At 49.7% G+C, this 14,318-nt stretch overlaps 1 protein-coding gene across 1 annotated transcript; it reads right to left on the bottom strand.

The window, feature by feature from the left end:
* Positions 1–5,498: 5,498 nt before the first annotated feature.
* On the bottom strand, positions 5,499–14,034 carry Fgf6 (fibroblast growth factor 6). The gene is made up of 3 exons (NM_131908.1): positions 13,689–14,034; positions 12,543–12,646; positions 5,499–5,675 (listed from the first exon to the last, which is right to left on the bottom strand). The coding sequence occupies exons 1-3, from the start codon at positions 14,032–14,034 to the stop codon at positions 5,499–5,501; spliced, it is 627 nt and encodes a 208-aa protein (NP_571983.1).
* Between the last annotated feature and the right edge of the window lie 284 nt (positions 14,035–14,318).

Genomic DNA, 14,318 nt, shown 5'->3' with positions numbered 1-14,318 from the left:
CCTAGTAGCTTTTCTTTTCTTTTTTTTTTTTTTTCAGAGCTGGGAACTGAACCCAGGGCCTTGCGCTTGCTAGGCAAGCGCTCTACCATTGAGCTAAATCCCCAACCCCTCTTAGTAGCTTTATCTTCAAGCATCCTTGGTATTCTTCCAGAGATCTTTCTCCCTCTTGTCTTCCAGCCCCCAGCTTCTCCCCTGCCCTCAGTCCATCATCCTTAAAATTTCAGCTTCTTCAGGATGGATTCTCTGATCCACTTGTGTGAGGTCAAGGCCTTGTTCTAAGCTCCCCACCACACTGGAGGGTTTCTCTTCCATACCCTCATTGCCGTTTCCTGGAGTTATTTCATACCTGCCTTCCTTGGGAGTCTAGAAACCCATGTCACATTTGTCAACATTATATCCCCAAGGCCCAGCATGGTTTCTGGAATGAAGTAGGAGGTTTGAACTAGGAACTGCATGAATAAATGCAGGACTATGCCAAAAAACCACGAGGTTCTTCCAAGAATGTCTGGAGGTATTCGGAACTCAGCATCTCTCAAAGATGTGTTCTTCTTCCCAGGTGGTAAGCACAGGAGGAAGCTCATGGGAGAGGGGATTGTTAGAGCAAGAATAAGCAAGGGACTGGTAATGGCCTGAGGCTGGGAGGCCAGGAAGGGCATTGTGGGGGGTAGAGGGGTTTGCAGTCCTTTGTTCTCAGCGTCTTTACTCAATCCTAGGAAAGGACTTCATAAGAGATGATGGCTCGTTCTCCTGAACCCTCTCTGAGTCCCATCAGAGTCTATGGAGAGGGTTTGCAGGTTTACAGGGTAACATGCTCTTCAGTGATGGTGTTTGTCCTCATCCAGATTCTTTTTTGCAATATTAAAAAGTAATTACTTGTGGTAGGGGGGATGGGAGGAATTGGGAAGAAGAGAGAGATTGCATAATTTCTCCTTCATCTTTCCTCCCAACTCCTCTCACCCCCCCACGGTGAGTTTTTTTTTAAAATAAAGATGTATATAGTTTTAGTTTATACTTATGAGCCTTCGTGTATGTCAGGGTACCATGTGCATGCAATGCCCTAAGGGCCAGGAGAGATCGTTAGATCCCCTGAAATTGGAATAGTTGTGAGTTGTGGATGCTGGGAGCCGAATCCAGATCTGCTGGAAGAACAGCAAGGTCTCTTAACCATTAAGTCATGTCCCCACCTGAGGTGAGTTTTTATAATGCATATCTATGAGAGAATGGGTAAGGGTAACCGTGTTTCTCGAGCATCCTCCAAACTTACCCCAGCTCAGGATGAGATGTTTATTAAGTACTTCTAGGTGTGTGAATGAGTGAATGGATTCCAACACAGAAAATTGCTTATAACTTAGATGAAGATGGGGGGGGTGCTGTAGTCTCCTTATGTGTTTGGTCATATCCTTCCCCCTTTTGGACAAATACCCTATTAGCAATAAGAGTAATAGGCTCCCACAATTTCTTCCTGCCTTCATCGCCCACAGCACCGGAAACCTTTATCTGCCTCCCCTCACTTCCCTCACTTCCTGGCTCCCAGATAGGGGGTAGGTAGACAGGTAGACAGTTAACAAAAGAAAAAATTAACTACAACCCAGAGATTTGTTGTCAAGTTTAATAGGAGGGGCAGAGTCAAACAGTTTAGAGAAACGTATAAAAAGACCTTTAACTTCTTGCTGGGACGTGTTATGGTTTGTGCATAGCACATACATATTAAAAAAAAAATAGAAGCATCACATTTCTCAAGCACATGACTGAACAGCTTCTGGCTCTCCTACCTACCGCCCTCAAGTTTGAGGATGGTTCTGCACCAGAACCCAGCCCGAGGTCCTTAACAGTGAAGACAAAGAGAACCGTGTCTGAGGCTGGGATTTCAGTAGTTCATGAGGTATACAAACATGGTTCCGTTTTGGCTGTCTGCATGCTGCCCTGGAGTCAAGATCTGGTTGGGGTAGCCATTCGCCTTCTGCTTTGGGAAGAGGCGCCGTCCACTCAGACGTAAGCACAGGCTGCGTATTTCTGTAGGTTCCAGCCTTGTCCCCAGCATTCCTGTATTTGGTGTTTTCTTTCCCTCCCCTCAGGAAAGTGAGATGAATGGCTGGTCCGTCTTGGAAAGGGAGGTTAAGAGTGACTCACAGATCCACTGTGCAAGGAATTGTCACCTGTTCTGTAACAAGTGGCGTAGAGCTTATCTTGGGGCGGGGGGAGGAAATGTAAGGATAGAAAGTGTAGAAGACTTCTAGCTTAGCTTTGTACAAAAAAGGAACAGAAGGGAATCTTAGTTGAGATGCTATACTGGCGTCATGGGGGCCAGTGGCCACACATTGTAACTGGTTGCCCAAGCGACCACAGCACCAATGACAAGGGCAATGGGTGTCGTGGACTCTTCAACATCCTTCCTTCCTCAAAACTCACACAGAGTGAGAAGCTGGAAAACGTGTGGTCTTGGGGCAGGAAAAGGGGCTCAAAGCCCTACAGGGAGAACGTATGTCCAAATGTGGGACGGAATCAGATTTCAGGCCTGGGTTTCTAGAGATACATGTCTAAAATGAGGACAGGTTGTACTCTGACTCAGATGACAAGAAAAAAAAAACCTGTTCTTCTTAACCATAGTCTGGTTGTGACTAAGAGCTTGGAGCTTGTGTGATGGCAAGTTCGTCGGTCGAAGAGACTGTGGGCTGCAGCAGCAGTCTGGGAAGGGTATGAAGGGTATTAATGATCAGATTGCTTACTCTGTCTACATCGAAAATAGGAATCAAAGAGGTGTCATGAGGCAGTGGAACAATACAATGTTTTGCCCGCATGTCTGTGCACTGTCCCTGGAGCCAGGAGAGAGAAACTGGTAGACATTAGGGAACCATTACAGATGGTTGTGGCCATCTTGTGGCCTCTGTAAAAGCATCAAGTGCTCTTGGCCAACGAGTCAGCTCTCCAGCTTAGCCCCCATGAGTTTCTAGAATGCACGCCGTTGGTGAGAGAATTACAAACAACCGTTTCAAGGAGTGCAGGCAACCAGTTAGGAAGTAACACTCCACCCCTGTGCATAGTAGCAGGACAGACAGGATCAGCAGCAGCACCTCTCACTGATGTTTTTTTTTTCTGCTCTTGTCCCATTCCTTAATTTGCCTGTGGACTGAGTTTGACTTGTGCAAAGCGTAAGTCACTTTAGGTCAAAGAGAAACTTCTTAAGAGAATTTCTTTGCAGGAAAAAAAAAATCGAAAGTATGAACCATGCATTGAACCAGTTCAGCAAAATCCTGGGGCCAGCTAGAGAACCCAGCTTCTCACCACCGAAATCAGTCATAGGAAATCCTGTGCTGCTGTGGGGCAGGCGAACACCAGGCCTGCCCCATCCAGGGGCTCTGTAGCTTCTCTTTCTTACCCGGAGCATGAAAGGTAGGAAGGGATAGTCGATGAAACTCCTTGTCAGGATTTGAGTAGCTTCATGAGCTTCAACAAAGAGACAAGATCTAGAAGCCCAGAGTCTTGCAGTCTCTCTAGATTTCATTGACTCAAGGCATGTATGCATAAAGACCTAGAAAGGAAGGCAGGAAGGGAGGAAGGGAGGCTGGGGGTTGACTTTCTCGAGGCTTAAAATATTTCCTCCTATCTGTCCAGCAGTACCCAGCCCCAGCTGTCCCGTTCATATGGTTACATCAGGAACGAATGCGCATGAAATTCCAAGTGACCCCACTTCTGATAAGCCTTATAAAAGCATTGATGATAACTGGCAAAGATGTCTTAAAAGAGAAGATGGCTTTCTCCTTCCCAGATGACTTGAACCTCATTATCCAAGAAGTTAATATGGATCAATTTTTCTCCCCTTTAGACCCGATCCAAGACTCGTTTCTTCCAAGTTTCCATCCAAAGCTTGAGGATGTCCACATGCTGAACTCCTACCATCTGTTAACTCTTATCTAGCTCTGGCCTTTCCCCCCTCTCTTATCACATGTCCGCCCTGACACTTTCAAGCCAAAGGAGGAAGCCAGAATGATGTGTGTCTTTTGCATTGCCAAACCCCACCCATCCGCAGCTCAGAATCCCTGAGTCCAGATCTGTCTATAGAGGGGTGCATCCACGAATAGAGAGGTATGTTGAAGACAGAGGTATTTGCAACAGATGAGGGGATTGTCTTGCAGGTCAGGGCTCCCAAGGGTAGCTGAGGGTGTCAGGTCATTTTGTGACATATGCTGAAAATATTTGTGCACTGATATGGCTCTCTCTGGTGTCAGATTTAGGAACATTCCAACGCTTCAGGAATCTGCGGGCTCTAGACAGACCGCATTTATAGTCTCTCAGGGAACCACAGTTTAAAATACTCTCAAAGGACAAGAGGCAAGAAGGCATTGTGGAGCAAGGAGCCACTTCAGCTTGGCTGCCTGAATCCCGGGATTATCACACCTCCCCTACTGGAGTGAGGAAGAGGGGCTAGAGGTCACAGCGCCCAATTCTTCTGCATCCAGGTGGCATTGTGTGTGCAAACTTCGGCTGAGTGAGAAGGAAGTAAGGGTATCGGGTGAGAAGTTGGGCGAGTTTCCTGGACATAGTTGGAGAGGGATCACCACGGCGAGTCCAAAGCCTCTGCTCTGGACTTCCTTCATGCCCTAATTTGCACACTGCTCTTCCTTGCCAGGGAGGTTGCCATTATTAGGATCCTTGTCATCTGAGGTTAAAATAAGACCTGGTTCAAAGCGAGGAAACGTTATGGGCAGGCAGCCTGGTGCTGGCCCGTTCTTGGAGCCATACACAGTTTGAAGCCCTTTAGGCAGAATGGCTCTCTACAGAACGTTCAGTCCCTCTGCCTCCACAGATCTCCCCAATGGCCCCCGTCCTGGTCTATTACTTTCTTCCAAGGAGGGGATCCCCTTCTCTCCCAGTCATCCCTAACAACACATCATAATGTCCCCAGAGCCCCAACGGGCATGGAAGCCAGGGTGCAGGTTACCTTTCTTTTTCCTAGTTTACAATTATATTTTATACCCTACCTTCCTCCTAGCACAGAAAAGATAGCTGCTCATCGTGACTCAGACAACTGGATGGATAGATGATCAGGAAAAAGGTAGAATGGGATACATCCCAATCCTTCTGACAAGTGATGCTCTGACAGGCAGATTCCTGCAGTGCCGACGTTGGGAGAAAGAAACTCGGTATTCTAAAATGCCGCTGCTCTGAGAATCTACGCAAAGATGCATGGATCTGCACGGACACACGCACACTCCTGTCTCGGCTTTTTCTTATGCACAGGGCCACACGATTCGAGAGCCGTCCATATTGTCTCTCCTCTGGTGAGGTCGAAGCACAGGATCCACTGCCATCCTGAGATGTGAACCGCAAACCCTCAGCCATGTGGGTTATATACCGTGCGCTCCAGTGGCCGAGGGAGCCAACCCATCTCTTCAGGCACAAGACAAGACAGACTCAGAAGTCACGGGATAGGAGTGGAAGTGTAAAATTCCAACAGAAAAGAGGCAGAGGTCACCCCGTGAGCCTTCATCCATGGGTCCTTATATCCTGGGGAGGAAGTGAGTGACAGTCATGATTGGGGACACCTTGCTGCCCCGCTTTACCCGTCCATATTTGCTCAGTGCAATGTAGGTCCCTCTGTACAGGTCGGACTCGTAGGCGTTGTAGTTGTTTGGAAGGAGGGTTTCTCTGAACTTGCATTCGTCCTGGAAGCTGGGCTGTGAAGATGGACAGACAGCAGAGACTTAAGAAGTGTCCACCCGTGGGATGGGGGAAGTGGGGAGAGCCCTCTCGGAGGCAAAGGGGAGGTGGGATGGGAGAGGGAGAAAGGGGGGAAGGGTCAATAATTGGAATGTAAATAAATAAAATAATTTAAAAATAAAAGAAGTGCCAAAACACCAGCTGAGCCACTCAGAGGAGGTCTTTTGTCAGGCACCCTCCCTTCCCTCCGTGGAAACACTGCCACGGGGTATATGCTGCAAGGACAGGAAAGTGAGAGATTAGAACAGGAGGCCCATCAGAGAGCCCTCACAATTCCTCCTCACCAGGAGGAATCCAAGGCCAGCGACACAGAGGGAAGATGCTTGGGTCCTGTGGGGAGAGCAGAGTGGACCTCCTGACTTCCAGGTGGGGATGCCTTCTACCCTGTCCTCAAGTGAGAACGTGTTCTATTCAGAGAAGGGGTCAGGGTGGGTGGCACCGAGCTATTGCCAGCCTATAGTGAGAGGTTGCCTGGCAGAACGGGATGGAGGTCCCTTGGCTCCACTCAGTGACTTTTCTGTGTTCTCATACTGTGACTTGGATGGTCCCCTCCTCTCAGAGCCTCAGTTCTCCTTCACACAAACTGTGTGGGTGACAGGGAGCTTGTGGGGTAGTGAGTGCAGGGGCAGAGGAACAAATGAGCTCTGAGAAGTCCTTTCAGTATTGTCCCTTTCTGCCTGTAGTTTCTCAGTTCAAAGCCTGCAGCCCCTTAAAAAGAAAAGACTCCTTCTTGGTTTTGACTTTGAGCCCAGAACATTCACTGGGGCACTGTGGGATCTGAGATAGGAGCCATTTTTATAGAAAAGAACCTGGTTCCCAATGAAATTAGGCAGACAGCTAGAGAGGAGGTTGCTTTGTTCCTCTCTGGCTTCCACGAGGACAGACATGTGCACCTGGGCAGGTGCGTGCTTGCACACACACACACACACACACACACACACACACACACACACACACACACACGAAGTCGGTGCTCCTAGGCTCACCAGCAGTGGGGAAGCACAGGTCTCTGTACATTGCTATTATGGATGGTAGAGAGCCTAGCACCCGTACTCTCCAGCCCTTGGAGCAGATGCCTTGAAGAACATGTAAACAGGATCTGAACTCTATGTTTCTTTCCCAGTAGACTCCAAGAAGCCTCCTCTGGGACAAGGACTCCAGGGATCAATGGTCAGACTGGGGAAAGTATCTGATACTATAACTGGGGAGGGTCCAAAGACAAGGGATTCTCAGTGTTCCTTAGTGCATGGTGTTACTCCTTCTACAGAGGTCAATTCTCGGTGCTAACCGATGATCAGCCATTCTCTTAGGAACAGATTTTGACTTTATATTCCCACGCACGTACAATGCTTTTTAAAGACCAAGAATCCCAAACAGTTGGTCTCTATCTAAAGGGGAGTAGTTGTCTCAGTTGTGACCAAGCTACCCTATGGGGTACTGAAAATCATGAAAATAAAATCGTTGGCACATTGACACTGGACTGTCCCAGAGACATATTACCAAGTGGAGACGCTCAGTTTGAACCTGTGTCCTGCAGAGGAGATCAGGGTTTGACTTCCAACACCCACGTGGTAGCTCACAACTGTCCAGGTCCAGCGGATCTAACACCCTCACCTGGCCTCCGAGGGCGTCAGGCACACAGGTAGTGCACAGACACATATACAGACAAAACACTCACTCACTCACCCACTCACTCACTCAGTCACATAAAATTTAGAAACACCTTGAACATCTGAAGTGTGACTTTTCAAAGCTACCTGAACATACACTCATGCATGTGTAAGTTACTCCCAGAATGGTCCACAAGGAACTGGTCACACAGGTGGCCTCCCAGGAGGAACTCACAGGCATCAAGATGATAATAGGAGGAGATTTAAGTCCTGGGGGAATCTTTTGCACTCCCCCCTTTCTTAAACCTTTTTCATGTGTTATCCACCCACATAAGCAATTTATTTAAAAATGGTAAAAGAGCTCAGAATCCAAAATGGGACAGGAAGTGGAGGGAGGAGTCTTATTAGACCAGCAGTCTCTACCCGTGAGGCTGTTCCTCTCCACCTACCTGCTTTCCCTCTGTTCTAACTTTGTATGCCCTGTCCCTGGAGAGGAACTTGCCTCGCCAGTTTCCAGGAGAATTTATTTCGGATGTGGATGGCGGTTAAGGGAGAGGCTTTAGTGTGTTGTTTGCACACTGGTGAGAGTTAAGCACATGGTAAGGTGGAGAGCAGAGTGAGGCAGAGGAGGAGGAGGGGGGAAGGAGTGAGCCCTTGAGTTGAGAACTATGGGCATTGCTCACATCCCATTGTCTCCAAGGAGTACGGCTAAGAAGCAGCGTTTTCAAAAACATCTGCATCTTTGTGGGGTCAAGTACAGATTGCCACGTGTTCCTGAGAGTTCTGTACCCCTAGAGCCAACCAACCATGGACCAAAAGTATTTGAAAAAAGATTGCGTCTGCCTTGAACATGCACAGATACTTTTTGATTCCTTAATTGTTCCCTATAAATGTGGTACACAATGTATTTATGTAGCCTTTGCATTACATATTAAAAATAATCTAATGGTGAGTGCAGATGTCTAAGAGGATGTACACAGGTCATATGAAGATGTTAGATCATCTTTTTATGAGGCACTTCGGCACCTAAAGATTTGGGGTTCCAGTAGTCCATGGGTTACCAGAACCAAGTCCCTGAGGATATCGAGAGGGGACAATTCACTTTGTTCTCTGCCCAGCAGACAGACATTTTTTGTCAGAGGCAGTGCTAGGAATGGAACCCAGAGCTCTGTGCTCTAGACCAGCCCCCCCCCCATACCCTAGTCCTGCTCACCAGATTTGATTATTCAAATCTGTCCCAACATCCCCCCCCCTTCTTTTTTTTAGGTTGACTGCTTTCATTTCTTTTCTGTCCTTTCTCTCCAGCCTATCTCCTATCCCTGGCCTTCACAGAACTTTCTACAAATAGGAAATGGAAACAGAGGCTTCCTATTCTTTAGGTGCCTCCTGCCTGCCCCGCCTCCTGTCTGCCCCGCCCCCTGTCTGCCTCACCTCGCATCAGTCCCGACCCTGCCTGACGTTCAGGTGGTTGGGGGTGGGCGTCCAGTGGGAGCAGTTCTGACAAGACAACATCACAACACAGTCCCCTGAACGCCCTGACTCGTCATCTCCAGGCTTGTAACTGACAGCATTTTTCACAGGACTGCGGCAGTGCTTGGGGGTCCAATTCTGTTGCCTCCATCGCTACCCTCCCACCCCCGGGCTTTGCGTTCTCATGGCTCAGGAACGCTGGAGCATTGGCTTGGTGAGAAAGGCCCCCAGCCAAGCGAACACCGTGTTAATAAAAGCGGCTACCGTATATTATTACTTGAACAAATGAAAATAATTCCACCAGATCACATTTCCCGGGCCTGCCACTCTCCAGCGCCAGGGTGACAACGTCTTGAATTCTACCAAACCCATTTGAGAAGAAACGGCCTTTCAACTCCCTCAAAGCAAAAGCACTGTGGAAAATAGGGCATCCCTGGGTGTTTAGGGGAAAACGCTTTTGCTAGAAATGGTCTCAAAAGTTGGGGGGGGGCAGCTGCCACACCCATCCCCTTGTTCATATGCGGAGCTAAGCCATCTCCGTCTTGAACAAATCTTCATTCTGTATGTGCTCGGAGGAAAGAGGGTAGGAGTGAGGTAGGGGGTTGGAAGTCAGCCTTGAGGCTTGCATGTCTCTGTGTTCCTGTCGATTAGAAGTATGTAAACATGGCGTAAACCCTCTAAAGCGCAGCATGCATTCTTCTCGGTCAATGAATGGCTACACAACCACCGTCAGGAGGGGCTCCGTGATGGCTTTCTGGATTTTAAGGGGGAGCGAGAATGTTGGATTCCCTCATTCTGCTCCAGTCTCTCGGCCAAGATGGCAAAGATTCAGGCTGAGAGAAACACCAGTGACTTGGCCTAAAGCAAGTCTATCGGCTAGAGAGCAGGACTGGGTGGCAATGGGAGATCTGGCCCCAGTCTGTGCAGTCTGTCCAGCAGCCTCCGAGGGCTTTCTGGGCATCATCTGCAGAACCTGGAGATCGCATAGGTGCAGCTGGGCAAAGGGACAGAGCCTGAGACTGTAGACCCCCTGCACCTCGGCCGGCAAAGGGAGGCTGAAGACCAAATGCTTCTTCAGCTCTGCATGGCGGTGCTTCTAACTTACAACCACTCTGCAGGATCCCAGACGGGCTCTGCCAGCTCAGGCTCAGTACAGGAGGGCTGCCCTTGTCGTCTGTAGAGAGAGCCTAAAACCGCCCTTAGGTTCCACACCCCCGAGTCTGAAAGAAGGAAGACCTCTTCTAGGTGCCTTTTCTTTGCCCCGATTCTCTCATCACGGGAGGGCTGCCTTTTCCTCCTCATCTGTCCCCTCCCCCTCCCCCCACTCGAGAAATGCCATTTAGAGGTTACAGCAGCTGATCTACCGAGGGAGGAGGCAGCTCAGGGGGGCTTAAAGGGAAATGGTGTGAATGAAATCACCACCCAGCAGGAGTCTTCCTGGCTCCCGGGATCAGTTGGCAATTGTTTTTTTAGACCGTGGTAACTGCTGCTGGGGGGTGGAGGGTGGGGAGAGCATATTCGGAAGCATCTGGTTCCCGAGCCTCACACAGAGCATCAGGTGCAGTAGCTGGGGTCCAATCAGCCCCTCTCTGGCCCTGGGGTCTAGGGAGGAGAATTTCTCACCAGGAGCACAAGGTCCTGGGCTACTGGATATGGAAACCAGAGGGTCTTCTCTCAGAGCAGTCCCTCTTCGTCACAGCAACTGCTGTCTAGTAGTTACTCCAGGTCCCTTCAGAACCATTTGCCTGGTGCCCCACACTTCTAGGAGGCTTGCTACAGTGAGGGGGGTCTACCCACTGGGAGCATTTTCTCTTGATAGCCAAAATGTTCCCACAGCCTCTCTGAGAACCAGAGATTCCAAGTGGGAAGTGGATGTATTTATCCAATCTGTGTTTGCGATCCCTTGCCACGAATGAGTTCTTTTCTAATTGAGAAAAAATATGTTAATTGCAGGGGCAGAAGTGTTTACATAATTTGGGTTTCTGGCAGATTTGCCTGCTAAAATGCCCATGCAGAATCCTAGAGCCAGCTGTCACAGATCTCCCTGCTGGGCAGGTACCATTCTGGGTACTATGGGGGCTGGTGATAATCTCCTTGGAGGACCTACCTCACAGAAGAAGTGAGCAGCCAATTCCACCAAAGCCTTGGGTGGTCCCATGCTGTTTCCTGTTCTGCCGCCTTCTCAGAGACTGGTACAACTGGCATCTGAGATTTCCCTGTGTAGGCCCTGTCTCCTACTGTTCTGGAGGCTGCATTAACACTAGGTAGAACTGACAAGATTCCTTGTTCCCTGTAGGCCATAGAGCACCTGCCCCTACCTGAGCCTCAAAAAAAAAAAAAAAAAAAACCCCAGAATCTAAAAACAAAACAAAACAAACAAACAAAAAACAACAACAACAACAAAAAAAACCAAAAAAGCCTGAACTGTGAGCTGGACAGATTGAGGGTCTTCATCCCCACCCCCTGAGCCTCTGAAGCAGGTCCTGGAGACCCAAGCATCTAACGGATTACAGAGTGATGGCTGCACCTGAGCATCCACAGATCGATGCTGGAGATGCACTGGTTTTAGCCCACACCATAAGCCAACTTTGAGACACTAGTTCAAGAGGTTGGGAAGCAGACACCCTCTGACCCGTTCACTTTAGTTTTTTCAGACTTCCTTTGCTGGGAGATTTCCCTGGGGAATCTAGCACTTGTCCCAGGTCTGGTGGTCCCTTTCTATCCCCCATCTTCTTCCCCCAAGGGATGGGAGGAACAGACTCTACAGTGTCTTCTGGCGCATCTGAGGCTCCTTCCTCTATAGCCACTGCCCTCTCATTTGTTTGGTGCTAGGGGCTGAACTCTGCTGAGTTCATACATATAGGAGGTACGCACTCTACGGCTTACTAGATCCAGCTTCCTTACTTCTGTCTAAAGGCCTCTTGGCCTTATCAATTTCATCGAATGTTTTTCTAACACATTTTGAAATAGGCTAACTTGCAGGCTGACAGCCCTGGAAGTGGGCAGGTCAGACGAAAGCAGAGGCCTTGGTGAACACAGTTAATGCTTGCCCATGCGCCAGAGTGAGAATTTGCCTCTTGGCATTCGTTCTCCCATAGTGATCTATGATACAGAGTGAGGTGGGGTCCAGTGCCTGCTGGAAAGATATGACAGAGGAAGATACTACCATAGATTGTGGGATCAAAGGCCAGAGGTTGTAAAACTTCAGCCGAAGCATCTCGTCACTAAGGAAGAGGAGAGAGCCTCCTTCTACAGGTCTTCTGTACCACTCAGGAGGAGTGTCTCCTGGAGGGGTGTCATGGGGGCAGTTCGCCCAGGCTGACCCACAGGCCTGCCTTCCCGGGCCTCCCCAGTTCAGCGACTCAGACCTGACCATGAGCCTGAATGACAGCTTTGTGTCAGAATGCAGGCTTCCCTACCCAAGAGCTCTCTGAACCATGGCTTCCTTAAGGGCAAAGGTCTCAGTAGTGGGGTTGGAAAGAACGGCAGGCTTGTGCAGAGGTTTCATGGTGAAACAGAGGCAGCGTGGACTTCAGGCACCTTATCAGCAAAAGCTCCTTTCACAGTTTTTAATCCCCCACAAAACCCCCCTAAAAACCCCCAATTCTCAGTGGGGTGTGTGTGTGTGTGTGTGTGTGTGTGTGTGTGTGTGTGTGTGTGTGTGTGCGCGCGCGTGCGCGCGCGCTGTTTTCAATGGTGTGAACAGGAAGAACCTGGGCGCTTTCCCTCTTCTGAGGAACTCACCGTTGTGTACAGTCTTCCTTTACTGTTCATGGCAATGAAGAGAGCACTTTTCACACCAAAGAGGCTCACCACACCCCGTTCTACCGTGGAGATTTCCAGCAGGCCTGACAAAGAAACAGAGGACACCCACTCATGCTCATGTCTACAGACGCCAGGCCTTCAGAGGCACCCGGCTGTCCAGCTCCTTAGAGGCTCCACCTGTGCATGGCATCTGTCCCTGAGCCACATAGTCCCCCAACATCCCTCCACCACACTAGCTGCATCCAGGCGCATCCTGGTAGCACATTCAGTTCTTACTGGAAAAGCTTTACACCGGAGTTGGGGATGGCAACGGACACTCAAACATCTATTTAAGATTAGCTTTGAGTCCGGGCTTTCGGTGAATCTGTCACCTGAGGTCCTTGGCTTGAAGGACAGGGGTTGGAGATGTAGCTCAGTATTATAGTACTTGCATGGCGTGCCCTGGGTCCCTGGGTTTAACTCTCAGCAAAATGCACACACACACACACACACACACACACACACACACACAAACACACACACAAACACCACACACACATACAAACACACACACACCACACTATCAATTGATCAATTTTGATATTTAAAGTCTGCCCTACATCCTTCAACTCAGTTCACAAACACTGCTGCTACACTGAGCCCAGTGGCTGGTCTGGGAACCTCCAGCCCTTTCTGCCTTGGCCGGAAGATGGTCTATGCAGGCACCTGAAGCTCGGCACCAAGGAGATGCTCTAGATGGGCATTTTTCAGACTACTTGCCCTTCCCTTTCATAAAGGACAGCTGAATAGAAACTCATGGCTTTAACCAGGGTGGAATATCATAACTTAATCTCCCCTACCAGAGTAGTTATAGGTTTTCAGGAAGACCAGAGCTGGGCCACTAAGACTGGAGCAATTAGGACCACCGGTGGAATTACCTGGGATGAGGCTAAGGATACGGAGATGCATAGGTTACTGAGCTCGCGTCTCAGGGCAGGGCAGGGTGAGATCAAGCCATCTAAACATTACACAGCATGTGTTCCCTTTAGAGTACAGCCCCACCCACCAGCACAAGCCCCCTTCATCTTTTGACTCTGCTTGTGCCCAAGCCACCAAGCACCCCAGCTATCTACTAGTGACACTCACTGTAGGGGTTCTCCTCGTGCGTCCCACTGATCCGGCCGTCGGGAGGCACCTGGAGGTGGAAGCCAATGCCCACGTTGCAGTAGAGTCTCCGCTGTCGCTTAATGCCCACCAAATAGCCACTTTCCCAATTCACACCCGAAATCTCTCCAGCTAGCCCAGCTCGAGACCTGGACAAGAGGGTGCCCCAGCCTCTGGAGTCCAGTAGCGTGCCGTTGGCGCGGGCGCCGGCAGGTGAGGGCACCACCATGCCCACTAGGACGCCTAAGAAGACGAGAGCCTGCAGCGTGCCCTGAACACGTCCTGCTCCCCGGGACATAGTGATGAACAGCCTCTGTCCCAGGGCCATCCACCTTGCCTCTCAGGCACGTGGTCAGAATTAATGGCCCTAAAAATACCGCCCTTCTTGTTTTTCTCCCCTCGGCATGGCGGCAGGGGCTTATTTTTGGAAGGCAAATGAAGGCTGCTGACATGAAACCAAAGCCTGCTTCAGGCACTCGGATTGAGAGCAGGACCCAGGCTGAGCTGTGGCCGGTATGGACCATGGCTCGGGGTCGTTCTCTAGCCGGCATAGAGGGCTCCGTCCCAAGGTGATCCGCCTTGATTTGACCTATCATATAGTTCAGTAACCCG

This window comes from Rattus norvegicus, chromosome 4, assembly GCF_021556685.1.
Source record: "Rattus norvegicus strain SHRSP/BbbUtx chromosome 4, alternate assembly SHRSP_T2T, whole genome shotgun sequence".
Classification (NCBI taxonomy): domain Eukaryota; kingdom Metazoa; phylum Chordata; class Mammalia; order Rodentia; family Muridae; genus Rattus; species Rattus norvegicus.
This window is presented reverse-complemented; position numbering and strand designations above follow the sequence as displayed.